This window comes from Nerophis ophidion, linkage group LG04 (assembly GCF_033978795.1).
Source record: "Nerophis ophidion isolate RoL-2023_Sa linkage group LG04, RoL_Noph_v1.0, whole genome shotgun sequence".
Classification (NCBI taxonomy): Eukaryota; Metazoa; Chordata; class Actinopteri; order Syngnathiformes; family Syngnathidae; genus Nerophis; species Nerophis ophidion.
In genome coordinates this window covers 8,199,541-8,223,594 of record NC_084614.1, presented here as the reverse complement: position 1 = coordinate 8,223,594, position 24,054 = coordinate 8,199,541, and the positions used below count along the sequence as shown (strand labels likewise).

The window sequence follows — 24,054 nt, the reverse complement described above, 5'->3', positions numbered from 1 at the left end:
TATCCTACTAAGTCAATCAATCAATCAATCAATGTTTACTTATATAGCCCTAAATAACTAGTGTCTCAAAGGGCTGCACAAACCACTACGACATCTTCGGTAGGCCCACATAAGGGCAAGGAAAACTCACACCCAGTGGGACATCGGTGACAATGATGACTATGAGAACCTTGGAGAGGAGGAAAGCAATGGATGTCTAACATGATACTGTGAAAGTTCAATCCATAATGGATCCAACACAGTCGCGAGAGTCCAGTCCAAAGCGGATCCAACACAGCAGCGAGAGTCCCGTTCACAGCGGAGCCAGCAGGAAACCATCCCAAGCGGAGGCGGATCAGCAGCGCAGAGATGTCCCCAGCCGATACACAGGCAAGCAGTACATGGCCACCGGATCGGACCGGACCCCCTCCACAAAGGAGAGTGGGAGATAGAAGAAAAAGAAAAGAAACGGCAGATCAACTGGTCTAAAAAGGGAGTCTATTTAAAGGCTAGAGTATACAAATGAGTTTTAAGGTGAGACTTAAATTCTTCTACTGAGGTAGCATCTCGAACTGTTACCGGGAGGGCATTCCAGAGTACTGGAGCCCGAACGGAAAAAGCTCTATAGCCCGCAGACTTTTTTTGGGCTTTGGGAATCACTAATAAGCCGGAGTCCTTTGAACGCAGATTTCTTGCCGGGACATATGGTACAATACAATCGGCAAGATAGGATGGAGCTAGACCGTGTAGTATTTTATACGTAAGTAGTAAAACCTTAAAGTCACATCTTAAGTGCACAGGAAGCCAGTGCAGGTGAGCCAGTATAGGTATATATGTATGTATATATGTATATAAAGGTATATACAGTACAGGCGTAATGTGATCAAACGTTCTTGTTCTTGTCAAAAGTCTAGCAGCCGCATTTTGTACCAACTGTAATCTTTTAATGCTAGACATGGGGAGACCTGAAAATAATACGTTACAGTAATCGAGGCGAGACGTAACAAATGCATGGATAATGATCTCAGCGTCTTTAGTGGACAGAATGGAGCGAATTTTAGCGATATTACGGAGATGAAAGAAGGCCGTTTTAGTAAGTAAGACCTACACTGTTTCAATGTCCATTTCTCTGTTGATGCAATTGTTGATGACTGAAGTTCTGATATCAACCAAAACTCCTCATCCCACCCCCTGGATAGTAAATAATGTAAATAATTCAATGTATATACTATGATGATTAACTTGTGTGATGACTGTATTATCACCCACTGCGCTCCCCTTACTCACCATTGTGTCTTATACTCAATGGTTAAATGTACATCTTTATGTGCTCGACGCCTCAATCATCAGTATGTTTTCCTCTACAAAACCATTCTTTGTATCACTCCATCTTGTCTTTTAACAAAAAAACAAGAAAGTCCCAATCCGCGTTCAATGAATGTGGTTCAATTTGTCATCCCCAAAGTAAGAACTGAACTGGGCAAGAAAGCATTTAGATTTTCAGCACCGAAGGCTTGGAATAACCTACAAAGGAATATTCAACTTCGAACCCTTGTGACATTGAATGAGTTTAAAGGATTGCAGTCTACCTTGTCTGTGTGCACATGTGTCGTGTCAGCAAGTTTTAATGTTGTAAATGTGATGTTGTATGTGTTCTTTACTGTTTTTATTGTAACCTTTCCCTTGGAAAAGAGATCTTTGATCACAACGGGATTGTTACCTGGTTAAATAAAGGCTGAATAAAAATGATGCTGATAGTATATATTTGTACCATGAATTGATTAACATGGACCCGACTTTAAAAAAGTTGAAAAACTTATTGGGGTGTTACCATTTAGTGGTCAATTGTAGGGAATATGTACTGTACTGTGCAATCTACTATCCATCAATCAAATACGTGTACTTTTAAACAGACTAATTTATTGAAAAGTGTCGATTATTTAAGATCAGCGTACAAAATTCCCATTTCTACTACATACTATATATTCAACTTTAATACATATATGTATATTATTCTTTTAAACACAACTTTGTGTTAAAAACGACCATGTTTTTGAATGAATGGTTTATTTTGAGCCATGCAAACAAAACAAAAGAATGACATAAAATACCAAAGAAATATATAAATACATTATTTTTACACCTACATTGAAAACATTGCATGTGACTAATCTTTTGTAGATGTCAAGATTGGCTCAAAAGGGAGTGGGAAGAAGTAAAGTTATTAGGTCCCACCCCTATACATATTGATTGATTGATTGATCGATACTTTTATTAGTAGATTGCACAGTACAGTACATATTCCCTACAATTGGTAACACCCCAATAAGTTGTTTAAGTCGGGGTCCACGTTAATCAATTCATGGTACAAATATATACTATCAGCATAATACAGTCATCACACAAGTTAATCATCATAGTATATAAATTGAATTATTCACATTATTTACAATCCGGGCGGTGGGATGAGGAGCTTTGGTTGATATCAGAACTTCAGTCATCAACAATTGCATCAACAGAGAAATGTGGACATTGAAACAGTGTAGGTCTTATTTAGTAGGATATGTACAGCCAGCAGAGAACATAGTGAGTTCACATAGCATAAGAATAAGTACATTAGGTTATTTACAATCCGGGGAGATGGGATGTGAATGGAGGAGGGTATTAGTAAAGTGTTGAAGTTGCCTGGAGGTGTTGTTTTAGAGAACTTTTAAAGGAATATAGAGATGCACTTACTTTTACACCTGTTGGGAGTGCATTCCACATTGATGTGGCATAGAAAGAGAATGAGTTAAGACCTTTGTTAGATCGGAATCTGGGTTTAACGTGGTTTGTGGAGCTCCCCCTGGTGTTGTGGTTATGACGGTCATTTACGTTAAGGAAGTAGTTTGACATGTACTTCGGTATCAAGGAGGTGTAGCGGATTTTATAGACTAGGCTCAGTGCAAGTTGTTTGACTCTGTCCTCCACCCTGAGCCAGCCCACTTTGGAGAAGTTGGTTGGAGTGAGGTGTGATCTCACTAAAAGTAACCGGACTAGCTTGTTCTGGGATGTTAGGAGTCTAGATTTGAGGGTTTTGGAGGTGCTGGGGTACCATTATATATATACAATATATAATACATTAATATATATATATAATATAATTCTATTCAGTGGTTTCTGCGTAGATGCTATATATCATCTATATATAACACATTTAAATTCACACACACTTACATATATACATATGCACACACATATATCAATCAATCAATAAATCAATCAATGTTTACTTATATAGCCCTAAATCACTAGTGTCTCAAAGGGCTGCACAAACCACTACGACATCCTCGGTAGGCCCACATAAGGGCAAGGAAAACTCACACCCAGTGGAACGTCGGTGACAATGATGACTATGAGAACCTTGGAGAGGAGGAAAGCCATGGACGTCGAGCAGGTCTAACATGATACTGTGAAAGTTCAATCCATAATGGATCCAACACAGCAGCGAGAGTCCCGTTCACAGCGGAGCCAGCAGGAAACCATCCCAAGCGGAGGCGGATCAGCAGCACAGAGATGTCCCCAGCCGATACACAGGCAAGCAGTACATGGCCACCGGATCGGACCGGACCCCCTCCACAAGGGAGAGTGGGCACATAGAAGAAAAAGAAAAGAAACGGCAGATCAACTGGTCTAAAAAGGGAGTCTATTTAAAGGCTAGAGTATACAAATGAGTTTTAAGGTGAGACTTAAATGCTTCTACTGAGGTGGCATCTCGAACTGTTACCGGGAGGGCATTCCAGAGTACTGGAGCCCGAACGGAAAAGGCTCTATAGCCCGCAGACTTTTTTTGGGCTTTGGGAATCACTAATAAGCCGGAGTCCTTTGAAGGCAGATTTCTTGCCGGGACATATGGTACAATACAGCCGGCAAGATAGGATGGAGCTAGACCGTGTAGTATTTTATACGTAAGTAGTAAAACCTTAAAGTCACATCTTAAGTGCACAGGAAGCCAGTACAGGCGTAATGTGATCAAACTTTCTTGTTCTTGTCAAAAGTCTAGCAGCCGCATTTTGTACCAACTGTAATCTGTATATACAATCTATATATATATATACCCAATGCATTTTTAAGCACTTAATAGATTTCGAACATGATAAAACGGTCATCAAAGTGTCCCTTCAGAGACGTAAACAGGTCACTGCAGTTCCCCAGACGAGCACACGAGGGCGCTGTTCCCGCCAGCTGCAGATCGCTAGTGTTTGCCGAAGGATTGTGTTGTGTTGTGTTGTGTTGTGTTGCTTCCCAAAGCTTGGCCAACTTGACTTTGCTGCTACCGAACATGTTGTGGAAGTGTGCTGGGCGGGCCGTGTGACCGAGCGTGGCCCGGGGAAGCTGCGTGGCGGCGTCACGTCAGAAGCAGCAAAAGTTAGCTGCGCGGCTAAAAAAAAAACCCCGAACCAGGTCGGTGTGGATTGTGGACCCCATGGAAAAGTTCGAGCCGCCCTCCTGACTTTGGACCTCATGCCTTGACACAACTGCGCAGGCTTTAAATTCGCCTTCTTACGGGCTTTTACGCAGTTTGACACAAAACGAGACGTTGTGGATTTGGACCGGACGCTCGGAACCGCTGTTAACCGGACCGGTTCTTCTTGGGGCAGCGATGCGGTAGACAGGGAGGCCGCAGCGTCGCCCGTCCGAACCGCTGATTTGGCGGCAGGAGGTGAGCGGCGACCGGGGCCTGCTGGTCAGGCTTCTAGCGGGCTCGAGTAGGGCCTCTCGCCGCCCAGCGGGGCTCACTGGCCGGCGCTGACTGCCGCCTCCGCCCGGGGACAGGAGATGGAGCGGATGGAAGTGGACCATTGCGCAGGCGCAGCCGGCGGGACTTTACGCAGGTCCAATAGCGCCCCCATGATTACGAGTGTCGGGTTAGTGCTACTACAGGGTGCGTTTGTTGTTCAATGCCCGCAAGGGTCAAGTGGTCACCTCTGACTCTTCTGTGTCCATCAGCGAGCGCATGGCCGCCTCCAGCCAGGTCTCCGTCCGATACCGACGAGTGTCCGTCAACTGCAGCTCTCAGGTCAGCGTGCGTTCTTGTATTTCCACCCTTCTTGAGACATGAAGGAAAAGTATCTTCCATATGAGGAGGTGTGAACATAATCATGGTCCTCTGGTCAACATATGAAATAACAAGTGTGTGTAAAAATTTGAAGTGCTCCCCTCTCTGGTCAACATATGAAATAACAAGTGTGTGTGTAATAAATTGAAATGCGCTCCCTTTGGCTAAAAATGTTTTTTTTTAAAGATACATGTTGAAATAACTTCAAGTAAATAATGAAGATTACAAACAAAAAATGTAAATAACTAAAAGTAGTTTTTATCTTTTAACGTGTCGACTTTTTTTCCTATAAAAATGGGAACAATTTCTCTTTCAGTTTCTGTAATATTGCAAAATTTTCTTGTAAAATTATGACTTTTGTATGTAAAATTATTACTTTTTACTGCAAAAAGGTGACATTTGTCATAAAATTCTGACTTGTATCACAATATTGCCCTTTTTTTTTAAATTATTGTAAAACAGACATTTTTGGAGTAAAATTATGACTTTAGTTTCCCCCAAAAATAGTTTTCTTATAAAATTGTGACTATTGTCGAGTAAAATTACAACTTTTCATAAATTTGCCAACATTTTTCAGCCTTTCTTGTAAAACTGTAATTGAGTAAAAGTCTAACATTTATCATATTATCGCACACAAATGTTCAGTTTTTCTTGCGTTGAGTAAAATGACAACTTTTGTAATAATGCTGCCAAAATTCTACCTTTCTTGTGAAATTCCAATTATTTTTTCACAACAAGCTTTTTTAGATTTGCATAATATGTACATATTATTAATTTTGTAAATACACATCTTTATCTATTTAGAAAGGGTGGTCCTAAAGAGGTCTCAAGAAGGTCAGAAATACAAGAATGTGTGTGTGTGTGTTCTTGTATATCTAACCTTCTAGAAACATGAAGAAGGAAAAGTATCTTCCATATGAGGAGGTGTGAACATAATCATGGTCCTCTGGTCAACATATGAAATAACAAGTGTGTGTAAAAATTTGAAGTGCTCCCCCCTCTGGTCAACATATGAAATAACAAGTGTGTGTGTAATAAATTGAAATGCGCTCCCTTTGGCCAAAATGTTTTGTTTTTTTTAAGATACATGTTGAAATAACTTCAAGTAAATAATGAAGATTACAAACAAAAAATGTAAATAACTAAAAGTAGTTTTTATCTTTTAACGTGTCGGCTTTTTTCCTATAAAAATGGGATCAATTTCTCTTTCAATTTCTGTAATATTGCAAAATTTTCTTGTAAAATTATGACTTTTTACTGCAAAAAGGGGACATTTGTCATATAAAATTCTGACTTGTATCACAATATTGCCCTTTTTTTTTAAATTATTGTAAAACAGACATTTTTGGAGTAAAATTATGACTTTAGTTTCCCCCAAAAATAGTTTTCTTATAAAATTGTGACTATTGTCGAGTAAAATTACAACTTTTCATAAATTTGCCAACATTTTTCAGCCTTTCTTGTAAAACTGTAATTGAGTAAAAGTAACATTTATCATATTATTGCACAAAAATGTTCAGTTTTTCTTGCGTTGAGTAAAATGACAACTTTTGTAATAATGCTGCCAAAATTCTACCTTTCTTGTGAAATTCCAATTATTTTTTCACAACAAGATTTTTTATATTTGCATAATATGTACATGTTATTAATTTTGTAAATACACATCTTTATCTATTTAGAAAGGGTGGTCCTAAAGAGGTCTCAAGAAGGTCAGAAATACAAGAATGTGTGTGTGTGTGTTCTTGTATATCTAACCTTCTAGAAACATGAAGAAGGAAAAGTATCTTCCATATGAGGAGGTGTGAACATAATCATGGTCCTCTGGTCAACATATGAAATAACAAGTGTGTGTAAAAATTTGAAGTGCTCCCCCCTCTGGTCAACATATGAAATAACAAGTGTGTGTGTAATAAATTGAAATGCGCTCCCTTTGGCCAAAATGTTTGTTTTTTTAAAGATACATGTTGAAATAACTTCAAGTAAATAATGAAGATTACAAACAAAAAATGTAAAGAACTAAAAGTAGTTTTTATCTTTTAACGTGTCGGCTTTTTTTCCTATAAAAATGGGATCAATTTCTCTTTCACTTTCTGTAATATTGCAAATTTTTCTTGTAAAATTATGACTTTTTACTGCAAAAAGGTGACATTTGTCATATAAAATTCTGACTTGTATCACAATATTGCCCTTTTTTTTAAATTATTGTAAAACAGACATTTTTGGAGTAAAATTATGACTTTAGTTTCCCCCAAAAATAGTTTTCTTATAAAATTGTGACTATTGTCGAGTAAAATTACAACTTTTCATAAATTTGCCAACATTTTTCAGCCTTTCTTGTAATACTGTAATTGAGTAAAAGTCTAACATTTATCATATTATCGCACAAAAATGTTCAGTTTTTCTTGCGTTGAGTAAAATGACAACTTTTGTAATAATGCTGCCAAAATTCTACCTTTCTTGTGAAATTCCAATTATTTTTTCACAATAAGCTTTTTTATATTTGCATAATATGTACATGTTATTAATTTTGTAAATACACATCTTTATCTATTTAGAAAGGGTGGTCCTAAAGAGGTCTCAAGAAGGTCAGAAATACAAGAATGTGTGTGTGTGTTCTTGTATATCTAACCTTCTAGAAACATGAAGAAGGAAAAGTATCTTCCATATGAGGAGGTGTGAACATAATCATGGTCCTCTGGTCAACATATGAAATAACAAGTGTGTGTAAAAATTTGAAGTGCTCCCCCCTCTGGTCAACATATGAAATAACAAGTGTGTGTGTAATAAATTGAAATGCGCTCCCTTTGGCCAAAATGTTTGTTTTTTTAAAGATACATGTTGAAATAACTTCAAGTAAATAATGAAGATTACAAACAAAAAATGTAAATAACTAAAAGTAGTTTTTATCTTTTAACGTGTCGGCTTTTTTTCCTATAAAAATGGGATCAATTTCTCTTTCACTTTCTGTAATATTGCAAAATTTTCTTGTAAAATTATGACTTTTTACTGCAAAAAGGTGACATTTGTCATATAAAATTCTGACTTGTATCACAATATTGCCCTTTTTTTTTTAATTATTGTAAAACAGACATTTTTGGAGTAAAATTATGACTTTAGTTTCCCCCAAAAATAGTTTTCTTATAAAATTGTGACTATTGTCGAGTAAAATTACAACTTTTCATAAATTTGCCAACATTTTTCAGCCTTTCTTGTAAAACTGTAATTGAGTAAAAGTCTAACATTTATCATATTATCGCACAAAAATGTTCAGTTTTTCTTGCGTTGAGTAAAATGACAACTTTTGTAATAATGCTGCCAAAATTCTACCTTTCTTGTGAAATTCCAATTATTTTTTCACAACAAGCTTTTTTATATTTGCATAATATGTACATGTTATTAATTTGGTAAATACGCATCTTTATCTATTTAGAAAGGGTGGTCCTAAAGAGGTCTCAAGAAGGTCAGAAATACAAGAATGTGTGTGTGTGTTCTTGTATATCTAGCCTTCTAGAGACATGAAGAAGGAAAAGTCTCTTCCATATGAGGAGGTGTGAACATAATCATGGTCCTCTGGTCAACATATGAAATAACAAGTGTGTGTAAAAATTTGAAGTGCTCCCCCTCTGGTCAACATATGAAATAACAAGTGTGTGTGTAATAAATTGAAATGCGCTCCCTTTGGCCAAAATGTTTTTTTTTTAAAGATACATGTTGAAATAACTTCAAGTAAATAATGATTACAAACAAAAAATGTAAATAACTAAAAGTAGTTTTTATCTTTTAACGTGTCGACTTTTTTTCCTATAAAAATGGGAACAATTTCTCTTTCACTTTCTGTAATATTGCAAAATTTTCTTGTAAAATTATGACTTTTGTATGTAAAATTATTACTTTTTAGGTGACATTTGTCATATAAAATTCTGACTTGTATCACAATATTGCCCTTTTTTAAAATTCTTTTAAAACAGACATTTTTGGACTAAAATTATGACTTTAGTTTACCCCAAAAATAGTTTTCTCATTGAATTGTGACTATTGTCGAGTAAAATTACAACTTTTCATAAATTTGCCAACATTTTTCAGCCTTTCTTGTAAAACTGTAATTGAGTAAAAGTCTAACATTTATCATATTCCATCCATCCATTTTCTACCGCTTATTCCCTTTCGGGGTCACGGGGGGCGCTGGCGCCTATCTCAGCTACTATCGCACAAAAATGTTCAGTTTTTCTTGCGTTGAGTAAAATGACAACTTTTGTAATAATGCTGCCAAAATTCTACCTTTCTTGTGAAATTCCAATTATTTTTTCACAACAAGCTTTTTTATATTTGCATAATATGTACATGTTATTAATTTTGTAAATACACATCTTTATCTATTTAGAAAGGGTGGTCCTAAAGAGGTCTCAAGAAGGTCAGAAATACAAGAATGTGTGTGTGTGTGTTCTTGTATATCTAGCCTTCTAGAGACATGAAGAAGGAAAAGTCTCTTCCATATGAGGAGGTGTGAACATAATCATGGTCCCAACAACATTGCATCTAATAGACAATGTCTCATTTGCATCCCTGCTGGTGACATCTATCAAAATGAGGGTGGTTCCAAAAAGGAGGGATTTTTAAAAGTGACTGTGTCGCTTTTAAAAGTGCCCCCCCTCTGGTCAACATATGAAATAACATGTGGTGTATACAATGGTAAATGGGTTATACTTGTATAGCGCTTTTCTAGTACTCAAAGCGCTTTGACACTAGTTCCACATTCACCCATGCAAGGCCCTAACCAGGACCCATCAGGAGCAAGGGTGAAGTGTCTTGCTCAAGGACACAATGGACGGTTGGTAGAAGGTGGGGATCGGACCAGGAACCCTCAGGTTGCTGGCATGGCTATTCATGTACTCAAGTAAATACATAATTATCGTACATAACGATGCCTTTGACCCCGCCCGCTCCCCAACATCTCCTAACTTAAATGTGCCGGCAAAGATTCTCACATTTAAAACCAAAATGACGATTGTAGACGACGACCATGTATCCACTTGTTCACATCGAAGCCTAAAAGGTGTCCAAGACAACAATCTTGTTCTGATATTTTAAATTAAATTTTCCAACTGCGCCTCCTTTGGCCAAAATTCGTTTAAAAAAAATGTAAATAAATATGTATATAGAGACAAACGGTAATAACTTGAAGTAAATAATGAAGATTAAAAACCAATTGCAAATAAAAAATGAACTAAAAGCAGTCTTTTTCTCACAATGTGTCGACTTTTTTCTTATAAAGTCGGTAACAATATCTCATTTCTGTTTATGTAATATTGCAATATTTTCTCGGATTTTTATGTTAAATTTTTACTTTTTAATGCAAAATGGTGACATTTGTCATATAAAATTCGGACTTTTATTACAAAATTGCAGGGTTGTAACGGTACGTGTATTTGTATTGAATCGTTTCGGTACAGGGGTTTCAGTTCGATGCGGAGGTGTACCAAATGAGTTTCCACACGGACATATTAAGTAGCGTAAACAATACTCAAAATGCCGGACATTTGAGGCATTTAAGAAACTCCACCCGGACAGCCCCGCAAAAGAGGACATGTCCAGTGAAAAGAGGACGTATGGTAAGTCTATCCTAGCCCGATAGCTGCTAGCATGCTAGCAAAAGAGGTCATGTTCGGTGCTAGCAGCAATTCACCGGACATGTCCTCTTTTGCGGGGCTGTCCGGGTGGAGTTTCTTAAATGCCTCAAATGTCCGGCATTTTGAGTTATGGTTGCGTGTATTGACAATGTACGTTCAGGGTTAAAAAGGGGTTAAAAACAAAAAAAAACAATGCTGCTGCATTCGTGAAAGAGGGGCAGAGAGCGAAAGAGTTATGATAAACGTGCATGCGCCTCCAGGCTCTGCTTTTTATCTTTGTACAGTGGAGCAAAAAAGTATTTAGTCAGCCACCAATTGTGCAAGTTATCTCGCTTAAAATGATGACAGAGGTCTGTAATTTTCATCATAGGTACATTTCAACTGTGGGTGATAGAATGTGAAAAAAAAATCCAGGAATTCACATTGTAGGAATTTTAAATAATTTATTTGTAAATTATGGTTGAGTTGAGTTTATACCAAAATGGATACATGGATGATACAGCAGAGGATTGGGAGAATGTAATGTGGTCAGATGAAACCAAAATAGAACTTTCTGGTATAAACTCAACTGGTGGTGTTTGGAGGAAGAATACTGAGTTGCGTCCCAAGAACACCACACCTACTGTGCAGCATGGGGGTGGAAACATCATGCTTTGGGGCTGTTTTTCTGCTAAGGGGACAGGACGATTGATCCGTGTTAAGGAAAGAATGAATGGGGCCATGTATCGTGAGATTTTGAGCCAAAACCTCCTTCCATCAGTGAGAGCTTTGAATGGTTGACCAAATACTTATTTTCCACCATCATTTACAAATAAATTCTTTAAAATTCCTACAATGTGAATTCCTGGATTTTTTTCCACATTCTATCTCTCACAGTTGAAGTGTACCCATGATGAAAATGACAGACCTCTGTCATCATTTTAAGTGGGAGAACTTGCACTAAATACTTTTTTGCCCCACTGTATTTATCAGATTTAATGTTTTATTATTCTATAGCAGGGGTGTCAAAAGTGTGCCAGAGGTCATTTGGGGCCCACAGCTAATGTTTTAAAGGCCCACGGCACATTCTAAAATTACTTTTAAAATAAACAAAAGTGAAATAAAAAAGCTTGAAGGTTAATGTAAATGTAATTTGGAAAAAGTTGCAAGGTTGACTAATAAAACAAAGCTTGTTTTTTTTTTTCTTTCAAACTGTCATTGCTCAAAACATAATATTGAATCAAAATCAATGTTATCATGAATTATTGACCTATCCAAGGTTCCCCTTACTTCACATCAAATGTTCCACTAAGAAAAATATTTTTGGTGGAAGATTTTGCAAATGTAGTAAATAAATAACCCCAAAAATTATATTTCGTTGTTTTCTTACTGTACCGAAAATGAACCGAGGTACGTACCGAACCGACTTTTTTTGTGTACCGTTACACCCCTACAAAATTGCCTTTTTAGGGTCCGCCCTGCCCATGGCAAAGGACTCCACAGGAGTCCTTTGCCATGGGCAAGGACCCTATTGAAACTGCTGTGTTTTATTATTCTTTCTTTCTTCCGCACCTATACTCGCCTATGCGCTGTATTTTGACCCCCTTAACATGCTTTAAATTTCACCAAATTTGACACACGCGTCGGTCGGGGATGCCTTCCCAACATATTAGGCAGCCAAACCAGAAAAATCAAAATTGCGTGCTAGCGCCCCCTAGGAAGAGACAAAAAACAGACTGCTTGTAACTTCCGTTAGGAATGTCGTAGAGAGATGAAACAAAATCCTCTATGTAGAACTGACTTAGACCTAGATTCCCCATTAGAAAGTCCTATACCTAAAATCAACAGAAATTTTGCAAAAACTCTTTAAAAGCAAAATTTTCGCAAAAAATGCTATTTTTGCCTCTTTGAGCTGTAATGTGACCCCCTTAAAATGCTTCAAAACTCACCAAACTTGGCACACACACCAGGACTGGGAGGAATTGCGATCTAATGAAAAAAAATAATAAAACTCAAAATTGCGCTCTAGCGCAATTTTTTAATAAAACACAGAAAAAACTGCTCCGAGGAAGAAAACACAAACAAAATTGCTTGTAACTTCCAGTAGGAATGCCGGAAAGACATGAAACAAAAACTTCTATGTAGGTCTCACTTAGACCTACGTTTAGTTAGTTGACATCCTTCGGCAAAAATCTACAGGAATTTGGCAATTACCCCTTCAAAATAAAAGTTTTGTAAAAACCCGTCACCTTTTTCAAATCGAAACTCCTCCCAGTGCGTTTGTCGTTTCGGCTTCAAACTCGCACAGGAGAGAGATTAAACCCTTTTGATAAAAGTGGTCGAACAAAGTTTTGATTACTGCTCCGGTTTGGATTTTATGCGCCTTCAAAGAACCCCTGCGCAAAGTTTCCTAAAAAATGTCATTTTTGCCTCTTTTAGCTGTAATTTGACCCCCTTAAAATGCTTCAAAACTCACCAAACTTGGCACACACATCAGGACTGGCAACAATTGCGAGCTAATAAAAAACCAAACCCCAAAACTCAAAATTGTGCTCTAGCACCCCCTAGGAATACAACACAGACAAACTGCTCCTAGGAAGAAAACACAGACAAAACTGCTTGTAACTTCCGGTAGGAATGTCAGAGAGACATGAAACAAAAACCACTATGTAGGTGTCACTTAGACCTACATTTGAATGATTAACATACTTTAGCAAAAATCAACAGGAAGCTTGATATTTTCACTTCAATACAACAACTGCATTACTTTCACAATGCATTAAATAGTGGCACCAAGGCGTTTTCTACCGTGGGTCTCGGGGGCAGCAGCCAAAGGCGCGCTCGCACCTTCGCACCCTAATTTGACCCCCTTAACATGCTTCAAAGTGCAAGTTAAAGCTATACTATGCCAAGCGAAAACCATTTATCAACAACATCCAGAAACGCCAATCTGTAATTTGACCCCCTTAACATGCTTCAAAACTCACCACATTTTACACACACATCAGGACTGGTGAAAATTGCCATCCAATAAAAAAACAAACTCCAAAAATAAAAATTGTGCTCTAGCGCCCCCTAGGAAAAAAAACTGACAAAACTGCTTGTAAATTCTGTTAGGAATGTCGTAGAGTGATGAAACAAAAACTTCTATGTAGGTCTGACTAAGATCGGGACTCGGGACACGGCGGCAGCAGCCAAAGGCGGACCCGACCAACGCTGCTTGCAGCTTTAATGTTTTTGTTCCTGTAAAATAGTGACATTTTGAGTAAAATTATGACTTTTGTCATAATTGTGCCAAGTAAAATTCCGATTATTATTCTAATATTGCCATTTTTTAAAAGTTTTCTTATAAAATTGTGACTTTTGTCGAGTAACATGTTGACTCTTTCCATAAAATTGCCCACATTTTTAAGCTTTTCTCGTAAAATTGTGAAACGTCCATCTTTTATTGTAATATTGCACAGACGTTCAATTTTTGTTGTATAATTTGGACTTGCGTTGAGTAAAATTTTGACTATTATTAGAATACCGCCAAAAGTCTCAAGTTTTTCTTGTGAAATTCCAACTCATTTTTTCACAACGAGCTTTTTTATATTTGCGTAGTTTTGTATGTATTACTAATTTTGTAAATACAAATCTTTATATATCTCGAAAGGGTGGTCCCAAAGAGCTAGGCTTTTTTCTCAGGTCTCAAGAAGGTAAGAAATACAAGAATTTGTGTGTGAGTGTGAGTGAGTGAGTGAGACCTGGTGGCGACACAGCTAACATGTACGTCTACAGGAGGACAACATGGACGCAGCATTGGGAGGAACCCTGCAGAGAACACAAGTGTAAGAAACATCTCCACACCACACTCCACTCGGGTTGTACGGCAGTTTAGTATCGCGCTACTAAAGAATCAAAAACGGTACTATACGCTGTTTGAAAAATACCGTTTCCCAACAGGCATGACGGCGCGTCGTCACCTGGTGACATTGCTGGTTTTAAGAGCAGCGGAGCATGTTGGGCAGCGCACACACACAGAGTACTTACAAGCAGACACGGTGTGTAGACAGAAAAGGGAGAACGGACGCATTTTGGTGTAAAAAGTCAAGATAAAGGTGAAGTTATAACACTGAAACAGGAAGAGGCTAACATCTATCCGCAGTGTTTTAGCTACTTCTAAATCACTAATCCTGGCCTCCGTGGCGACAAAGTTAGTTTATTACAAGTATTATTATCACTGGAGGACGAGGAATAGAAAAACATGCTTCACTACACAGCGTAGGAGGATACAATAGCTCACCGCAATCACAATGTAAACAAACACCATGGGTGGATCTACACCTGACATCAACTGTAATGATACCAAGTACAAAAGCGTATCTAGTCGATACTACTATGATTACATTGATATTTTCTTATCGTCACAAAATCTTTTCCATTTTTTTTTTTTATTCATATTATGTTTATAAAGTCAGTAAATACGTCCCTGGACACAAGAGGACTTTGAATATGACCAATGTATGATCCTGTAACGACTTGGTATCGGATCCATACCTAAATGTGTGGTATCATCCGAAACTAATGTCAAGTATCAAAGAAGAGAAGAATAAGTGATTATTACATTTAAACAGAAGTGTAGATCATGTTAAAAGAGAAAACAGTGCGACGCCTACCCTTTACATCACTATTTCTTCATCAGTATTGGTATATTAGGTATTTTATTGTATGATCCTGTAACTACTTGGTATCGGATCGATACCTAAATGTGTGGTATCATCCAAAACTGATGTCAAGTGTCAAAGAGATAAATAAGTGATTATTATATTTGAACAGAAGTGTAGATATTTTATTGTATGATCCTGTAACTACTTGGTATCGGATCGATACCTAAATGTGTGGTATCATCCCAAACTAATGTCAAGTATCAAAGAAGAGAAGAATAAGTGATTATTACATTTAAACAGAAGTGTAGCTCATGTTAAAAGAGAAAACAGTGCGTCGCCTACCCTTTACATCACAATTTCTTCATTAGTATTGGTATATTAGGTGTTTTATTGTATGATCCTGTAACTACTTGGTATCGGATCCATACCTAAATGTGTGGTATCATCCGAAACTAATGTCAAGTATCAAAGAAGAGAAGAATAAGTGATTATTACATTTAAACAGAAGTGTAGATCATGTTAAAAGAGAAAACAGTGCGACGCCTACCCTTTACATCACTATTTCTTCATCAGTATTGGTATATTAGGTATTTTATTGTATGATCCTGTAACTACTTGGTATCGGATCGACACCTAAATGTGTGGTATCATCCAAAACTAATGTCAAGTGTAAAAGAAGAGATAAATAAGTGATTATTATATTTGAACAGAAGTGTGGATATTTTATTGTATGATCCTGTAACTACTTGGTATTGGATCGATACCTAAATGTGTGGTATCATCCAAAACTAATGTCAAGTATCAAAGAAGAGAAGAATAAGTGATTATTACATTCAAACAGAAGTGTAGATCATGTTAAAAGAAAAAAACAGTGTGACACCTACCCTTTACATCACTATTTCTTCATCAGTATTGGTATATTAGGTATTTTATTGTATGATCCTGTAACTACTTGGTATCGGATCGATACCTAAATGTGTGGTATCATCCAAAACTAATGTCAAGTATCAAAGAAGAGAAGAATAAGTGATTATTACATTTAAACAGAAGTGTAGATCATGATAAAAGAGAAAACAGTGCGACGCCTACCCTTTACATCACTATTTCTTCATCAGTATTGGTATATTAGGTATTTTATTGTATGATCCTGTAACTACTTCGTATCGGATCGATACCTAAATGTGTGGTATCATCCAAAACTAACTTCAAGTGTCAAAGAGATAAGTGATTATTATATTTGAACAGAAGTGTAGATATTTTATTGTATGATCCTGTAACTACTTGGTATCAGATCGATACCTAAATGTGTGGTATCATCCAAAACTAATGTCAAGTGTCAAAGAAGAGAAGAATAAGTGATTATTACATTTAAACAGAAGTGTAGATCATGTTAAAAGAAAAAACAGTGCGACACCTACCCTTTACATCACTATTTCTTCATCAGTATTGGTATATTAGGTATTTTATTGTATGATGCTGTAACTACTTGGTATCGGATCGATACCTAAATGTGTGGTATCATCCAAAACTAATGTCAACTGTCAGAGATAAATAAGTGATTATTATATTTGAACAGAAGTGTAGATATTTTATTGTATGATCCTGTAACTACTTGGTATCGGATCGATACCTAAATGTGTGGTATCATCCAAAACTAATGTCAAGTATCAAAGAAGAGAAGAATAAGTGATTATTACATTTAAACAGAAGTGTAGATCATGTTAAAAGAAAAAACAGTGCGACACCTACCCTTTACATCACTATTTCTTCATCAGTATTGGTATATTAGGTATTTTATTGTATGATCCTGTAACTACCTGGTATCAGATCGATACCTAAATGTGTGGTATCATCCAAAACTAATGTCAAGTATCAAAGAAGAGATAAATAAGTGATTATTACATTTGAACAGAAGTGTAGGTAGAACATGTTAAAACAGTAAATGAACAAGTAGATTTAATAATATTTTTTTACAGTTTGTCCTTTATGTGTACAAAATAGGTGTATAAATGACACAATGTTACTGCAGACTAAATAAGAGTCGTTGTTTGTTTACTTACTACTAAAAGACAAGTTGTCTAGTATGTTCACTACTTTATTTAAGGACTAAAATAAACATGTTTCATGTAGACTAAAAAAATGTGTTCAAATTAAGACAATAATGACATTTTTTCGTGGTCCCCTTTTATTTAGAAAAGTATCGAAATACATTTTGGTACCGGTACCAAAATATTGGTATCGGGACAACCTTACACTCCACCACCCTCACTTTCACCGTCAAGGCCGACGTTTGTAAGACCGTGTTCGGTCACGCCAAGACGTTTTTCATTTTGCCGACACGTGCGCATATTTGTGTGTGTGTGTGTGTGTGTGTTGAAAGGTGTAAACACTTCCTGTGTGCGTCTCCCAGCAGCGACGGGGCGGTTCCTGTCAGCAGCTCCTGGCACGAGCACCCTCGTGAGGTGAGTGTTTCGTTGCAGGCCACTCAAGAGTAGAGATCGACCGGTTATCGTGCGTACTGATATTTGCCGTTTTGACCTATCTCTGTATCTACTTTTTTTTGCTGCAACATCTGCAGATAGAGCGTACACAGTGTTTAAATATCAGTGAAATATAATAATAAGCAGCTCAAGCAGCAGACATTTTGCCATGCATGAAAAAAGTTTGCCTTTTAAAAAGTAAAAAAAAAAAAATTTTTTTTTGCAAGGACATCCGTTTTTGTCCTTCTTTCCTGGCATCGTCTTAGTACGTTTTGCTTTTTGCTACTGGAACTCTGCTTCTCAAATATTTTCTTTTACGCCCTCCCGAGCCATGACTATAAATAGTATAATTTGCCTGTAAAATTGCTGTAAGTACACCTCTGCACAATATTGTAAGTGTATTAACATTAGAGGAAACAACACAGTTGCCAAGTGCTACGTACGCCTCGTCATATTGTGATCCGGCCAAAAAAAAAAAAAAAAAATGAGAAGGACTGCTTCAAACACTTGTAGGCTCATCAAAGGAGCACCACGAGTTTCATGTTCCATCATTCCATCAAATAACACGGCAGAAACGGGTGGACATGAAAACATCCATCCATTTTCTACCGCTTATCCCTTTTTGGGGTCGCGGGGGCCGCTGGCGCCTATCTCAGCTACAATCGGGCGGAAGGCAGGGTACACCCTGGACAAGTCGCCACCTCATCGCAGGGCCAACACAGATAGACAGACAACATTCACACTCACATTCACACACTAGGGCCAATTTTAGTGTTGCCAATCAACCTATCCCCAGGTGCATGTCTTTGGAGGTGGGAGGAAGCCGGAGTACCCGGAGGGTATTCACGAAGAGAACAGAAAATGTAAATATCTTGACAATTAGATTGTTTTTTAAGTGAAGAGGAGCAGGCAGCAGCTCACACATTCTCATACTTTCTGTAACATCCAGGAAGAAATTAAGAAACTATAATCTACCTAAATGAGCCCAGAATTGTTTTATTAAATGTTGTCAATAGATAGATGGATATAGATAGATAAATAAATAAATAGTACATTAATGATTCCTTCAGAAGAGTTCGCTCTGGAAAATTAAAATGTCCTCACCAGGAATCCTTACAATGCTTTATATCCATAAACTGCTGTAAAATTAAGTATCCATCCATCCATCTTCTTCCGCTTATCCGAGGTCGGGTCGCGGGGGGCAACAGCCTAAGCAGGGAAACCCAGACTTCCCTCTCCCCAGCCACTTCGCCTAGCTCTTCCCGGGGGATCCCGAGGCGTTCCCAGGCCAGCCGGGAGACATAGTCTTCCCAATGTGTCCTGGGTCTTCCCCGTGGCCTCCTACCGGTCGGACGTGCCCTAAACACCTCCCTGGGGAGGCGTTCGGGTGGCATCCTGACCAGATGCCCGAACCACCTCATCTGGCTCCTCTCGATGTGAAGGAGCAGCGGCTTTACTTTGAGTTCCTCCCGGATGGCAGAGCTTCTCACCCTATCTCTAAGGGAGAGACCTGGAAACTCATTTGGGCCGCTTGTACCCGTGATCTTATCCTTTCGGTCATGACCCAAAGCTCATGACCATAGGTGAGGATGGGAACGTAGATCGACCGGTAAATTGAGAGCTTTGCCTTCCGGCTCAGCTCCTTCTTCACCACAACGGATCGGTACAACGTCCGCGTTACTGAAGACGCCGCACCGATCCGCCTGTCGATCTCACGATCCACTCTTCCCCCACTCGTGAACAAGACTCCTAGGTACTTGAACTCCTCCACTTGGGGCAGGGTCTCCTCCCCAACCCGGAGATGGCATTCCACCCTTTTCCGGGCGAGAACCATGGACTCGGACTTGGAGATGCTGATTCTCATTCCGGTCGCTTCACACTCGGCTGCGAACCGATCCAGTGAGAGCTGAAGATCCCGGTCAGATGAAGCCATCAGGACCACATCATCTGTAAAAAGCAGAGACCTAATCCTGCGGTCACCAAACCGGAACCCCTCAACGCATTGACTGCGCCTACAAATTCTGTCCATAAAAGTTATGAATAGAATCGGTGACAAAGGACAGCCTTGGCGGAGTCCAACCCTCACTGGAAATGTGTTCGACTTACTGCCGGCAATGCGGACCAAGCTCTGGCACTGATCGTACAGGGAACGGACCGCCACAATAAGACAGTCCGGTACCCCATACTCTCTGAGCACTCCCCACAGGACTTCCCGAGGGACACGGTCGAATGCCTTCTCCAAGTCCACGAAGCACAAGTAAACTGGTTGGGCAAACTCCCATGAACCCTCAAGAACCCTGCCGAGAGTATAGAGCTGGTCCACAGTTCCACGACCAGGACGAAAACCACACTGTTCCTCCTGAATCCGAGGTTCGACTATCCGGCGTAGCCTCCTCTCCAGTACACCTGAATAAACCTTACCGGGAAGGGTGAGGAGTGTGATCCCACGATAGTTGGAACACACCCTCCGGTCCCCCTTCTTAAAGAGAGGAACCACCACCCCGGTCTGCCAATCCAGAGGTACCGCCCCGTAAAATTAAGTAGATGGTACATTTTTGCGATGTGGAAAAATCACAAATTTTCCCATATTTTGCAATGCAAATGCTCCTCTTAGACCCATGTAGTAAATATGTTTTTTTGCTGCTAAATTAAACCACAACAGTGTTAAAATGTTTTTTAAACAAGCTTATAATATTCATGTTGAAATGCCTAATACCACAAATATCGGTAATCGGCCCCTGAAAATAACCACGCGGGTCGATCTCTAACACGAGTGATAGTAGTACAGAAAGGATCTGTTTAGACCAGCCTTCTTTCTCCAGTGGGTTCGCTCGGACGACAGCACCGTCACGCCAAACTCCTCGCCCAGTCCCAGCCGGAGGTTCAGGTACACGCCAGTAACCCAAGTCCAGGTGGCCGTGGTTCTGTCACTGACTTGTGCTTGTCCAGCAGACCTGCGGGCAGAGCCTGTGTCCGATGGCCCTCCTTGACGCCGCTCAAGAGGAAAGGTAACCTTCGATATTTGCCCATTTTTTTTGTTTCCTTTGCTCAACCTGAGCTCTTTGTGTCTTTCAGGGGGGGCGGAGTCAGATGGTCCGCCCAAAAAGCTTTTTGTCACCGGCGTCCTGGACCCCGCCGCCCACGCGGCCAGGTGACGAACCAATCAGTGCGCTCCGGCTTTCGGTGAAGTGTCCGAAACTTTAACCTGAGTCTCCCCACCCCCCTCCTCCCCCAGCGCCTCGCTTGCAGACTCTGCCCCCAGCCCTCAGTCGTCTCCGCTCGCCCCCCACCTGCACCCGGCGCATTAACAACCCTTTCCTAAAGGCAGTGGGCGGAGCCAGAAGTGCCTTAGAGCGACATCCAGCACGTCTTTAGCCAGCAAGGAGCAACACGTGCACAAACTCTACCGCGCACGTTCAAACCGGACGCTTCTTTTTATTTTTTAGGCGTCCGGAGGGTCCTTATTTCTCCACTTGAAGTGAAGGATTTGCACTCGTATGAAGCCAAAGAGCACCTCGGCGCTCATTTCCAGACTTTTGGAATTCAGCTTGCCGCCTCGAATGTGTTTGTCGGAGGCCAGCGAGCGAGGCAGTCGTCGTCATGGCGACGGCTTGAAGTATTCGGTTTGTACGACAAGACTTTTCACAGGAAGGAAAAAGAACAAAATGTATTTTTATGCAATGTCGATACAGGATTAATAAACGTGTCAAACAGCCGCACTTTCATCAAAAATGTTTGAGATGACTCCCATCAGCCACAATCTCACAGGCTTTTGTTTTGAAAAGCTAGCGGGAGCTAAATAATAGATATCAGCAATGTCCAGTTGTGCCATTGTGAGGTGTACTTCCTAAATGTACGCCATGGCATTTTGGGAGATAAAAAAAAACAGTTAAATACACCACCGTGCCTGGCTGGTTGCCTGGGGGTCAAAGGTCATCCGCCCGGGGTCTGACTGGCGTGGAAGGTCAGCGGGACAGCAGCGGAAGGTCACTGGAGTTCATGATGAGGCTGGAGTCCAGGCTGAGGCTCTCTGAGGAGATTCAACAAACAGAGAAAATGTTAGCGGCCTAGCGACCACGCAGTCTGATAGTTTATACATCAATGATGAAATATTAACATTGCAACACATGCCAATACGGCCGTTTTACTTGAATAAAATTGCAATTTAAAATTCCCCGCGAAGTGTCCTGTTGAAAATGTTGCGGTACGATGACGTGTATGATGACTAAGGTTGGGTATCGAGTATCGATTGGAACCGGGACTAACTTTCCGAATCGTTCAAAAGTTTAAATTTCGATTCCTAGTTTCGATACCCGGTCCACCAACCGGAAGAAGAAGCCGCTGAACACCACCGAAGAAGCGCCCACCGCCGAGCGAGTCAGTCAAGCATGGATAGCGGGCGTCGGCGGTCCAAAGTATGGCTTTATTTTACTAAAAAAAAAAATGAAATATCGGCACAATGTAACACATGCGACAGGACTGTTTGGTGCTTAGGAGGGTGCACGTCGAACATGATGAAGCACCTCCGAGTTCATGGAGTACAAATAAATGCGTGTCCCGTCTTGGACGCGCTGCGCCGACCGTCCTCCTCTGCCTCTTCCTCTGGCTCCGGCTCCGACGCCCAGCCTGGCACCTCGGTGACTGCACTGCAGTCCGAATCCGGTAAGTAAAACAATATATGTGCAATAAATAAATGATAAATGAGTTGTACTTGTATAGCGCTTTTCTACCTTCAAGGTACTCAAAGCGCTTTGACACTACTTCCACATTTACCCATTCACACACACATTCACACACTGATGGAGGGAGCTGCCATGCAAGGCGCCAACCAGCACCCATCAGGAGCAAGGGTGAAGTGTCTTGCTCAGGACACAACGGACGTGACGAAGTTGGTACTAAGTGGGATTTGAAACAGGGACCCTCGGGTTGCGCACGGCCACTCTCCCACTGCGCCATGTGTTTTGCGCCAACGTTGAGGCAGCTAACAAATTAGCGCGCGTATTTTTTCATAGACAATTTACAACCTGCTAGCCAGGCTCCGCCATGTGCTCAGCGTGCTCCGTTCACCGTAGCGGCAAGGGGGAAGATGTCGGTGCCACAGAAAGGTCACAGCACACATAGTCAAAAGACTGCATCCTTTCTCAGAGGTGGAATCTCCAACATTTAGGTTAGTTAAGCAATAACGTTAGAGCTAAGCTAATTGATACTGGGCTAAACAGTAACAGCAACATTAAATGTTTATGTTTGCAGGGATATGGTGAAAACTCTCAACACAAAATACATACCACCTTCCAGGGACTACCTGGCAAACACATTGGTACAAGAAAAATCAGAATCGAGAATCGTCAGGAATCAGAATCGAAACAAAGAATCAGAATCGTTCGGATTCAAACGATACCCAACCCTAATGATGTAGCGGACATTTTTTTTCCAGCCCGATCCAAACTATAAGTTGTCTGCTCTCATCGCATAATTACACAGTATTCTGGACTTCTGTGTTGCTGAATCTTTTGCAATTTGTTCAATTAATAATGGAGACGTCAAAGAAGAAAGATGTAGGTGGGAAGCGGTGTATTGCAGCTGCCTTTAGCAACACAAACGCAGCCGGTGTTTCATTGTTTACATTCCCGAAGGTGAAGCTTTAATACGGAACAGAGCGGTCAAGCCAACATGGTTCCCGACCACATGTCAACCGGCAGGTGTTGGAGAGGAAATTGTGCTAATAAGTCGGCTCTTACCAGAGACATGAGCGGAGTTTCATCCTGCAGCTGCAGACTATTACCTCCTGCCACCGGAGACACTGGCGGTCACCACACCCGTGGCCCCACGCCTCCGACTTTCAGGTACCATATAATCTCACAAAAACACTAGTAACACAATAAGCAGATAAGGGATTTTCCAGAATTAACCTAGTAAATGTGTTGTTTTTTTTATAACTTTTTTCTTCTAGTTCATCACTCTCACTATCCTCATCCACAAATCTTTCATCCTCACTCAAATTAATGGGGAACTTGTCGCTTTCTCGGTCTGAATCGCTCTAGCTGCTGGTGGCCATGATTGTAAACAATGTTCAGATGTGAGGATCTCCACAACCCGTGACGTCACGCACACATCGTCTGCTACTTCCGGTACAGGCAAGGCTCTTTTAATAGCGACCAAAAGTTGCAAACTTTCTCTACTAAATCCTTTCAGCAAAAATATGGCAATATCGCGAAATGATCAAGTATGAAACATAAAATGGA

The 24,054-nt window shown here is 39.9% G+C and overlaps 2 protein-coding genes across 14 annotated transcripts in view; one reads left to right on the top strand and one right to left on the bottom strand.

The window, feature by feature from the left end:
* The first annotated feature begins 3,023 nt into the window (after positions 1-3,023).
* LOC133550844 (PABIR family member 2) lies at positions 3,024-21,531 on the top strand. 13 transcript variants are annotated; one of them, XR_009806387.1, is made up of 9 exons: positions 3,024-4,886; positions 4,969-5,038; positions 14,464-14,513; positions 14,629-14,726; positions 17,713-17,794; positions 20,635-20,699; positions 20,762-20,820; positions 20,888-20,963; positions 21,048-21,117. XR_009806387.1 is itself a non-coding variant. In XM_061896923.1 (8 exons), exons 1-8 carry the CDS (start codon positions 4,798-4,800, stop codon positions 21,118-21,120), a joined length of 531 nt encoding a protein of 176 aa, XP_061752907.1. In that variant the 5' UTR covers positions 3,034-4,797; the 3' UTR covers positions 21,121-21,531. The 13 variants fall into 13 exon arrangements, 11 of the variants coding, with proteins under 11 accessions (XP_061752907.1, XP_061752910.1, XP_061752913.1 ...); XR_009806388.1 differs by having other exon boundaries at positions 3,105-4,886; positions 20,765-20,820; XM_061896923.1 differs by lacking the exon at positions 14,629-14,726 and having other exon boundaries at positions 3,034-4,853; positions 21,048-21,531.
* The window catches only part of lg04h17orf49 (linkage group 04 C17orf49 homolog), a 15,624-nt gene continuing 13,034 nt past the window's right edge, over positions 21,465-24,054 (bottom strand). The window contains exon 6 of the mRNA XM_061896917.1: positions 21,465-21,842. Coding sequence (XP_061752901.1) covers positions 21,778-21,842 — 65 coding nt within the window. The 3' untranslated portion in view covers positions 21,465-21,777. The remainder of the gene's footprint in view (positions 21,843-24,054) is intronic.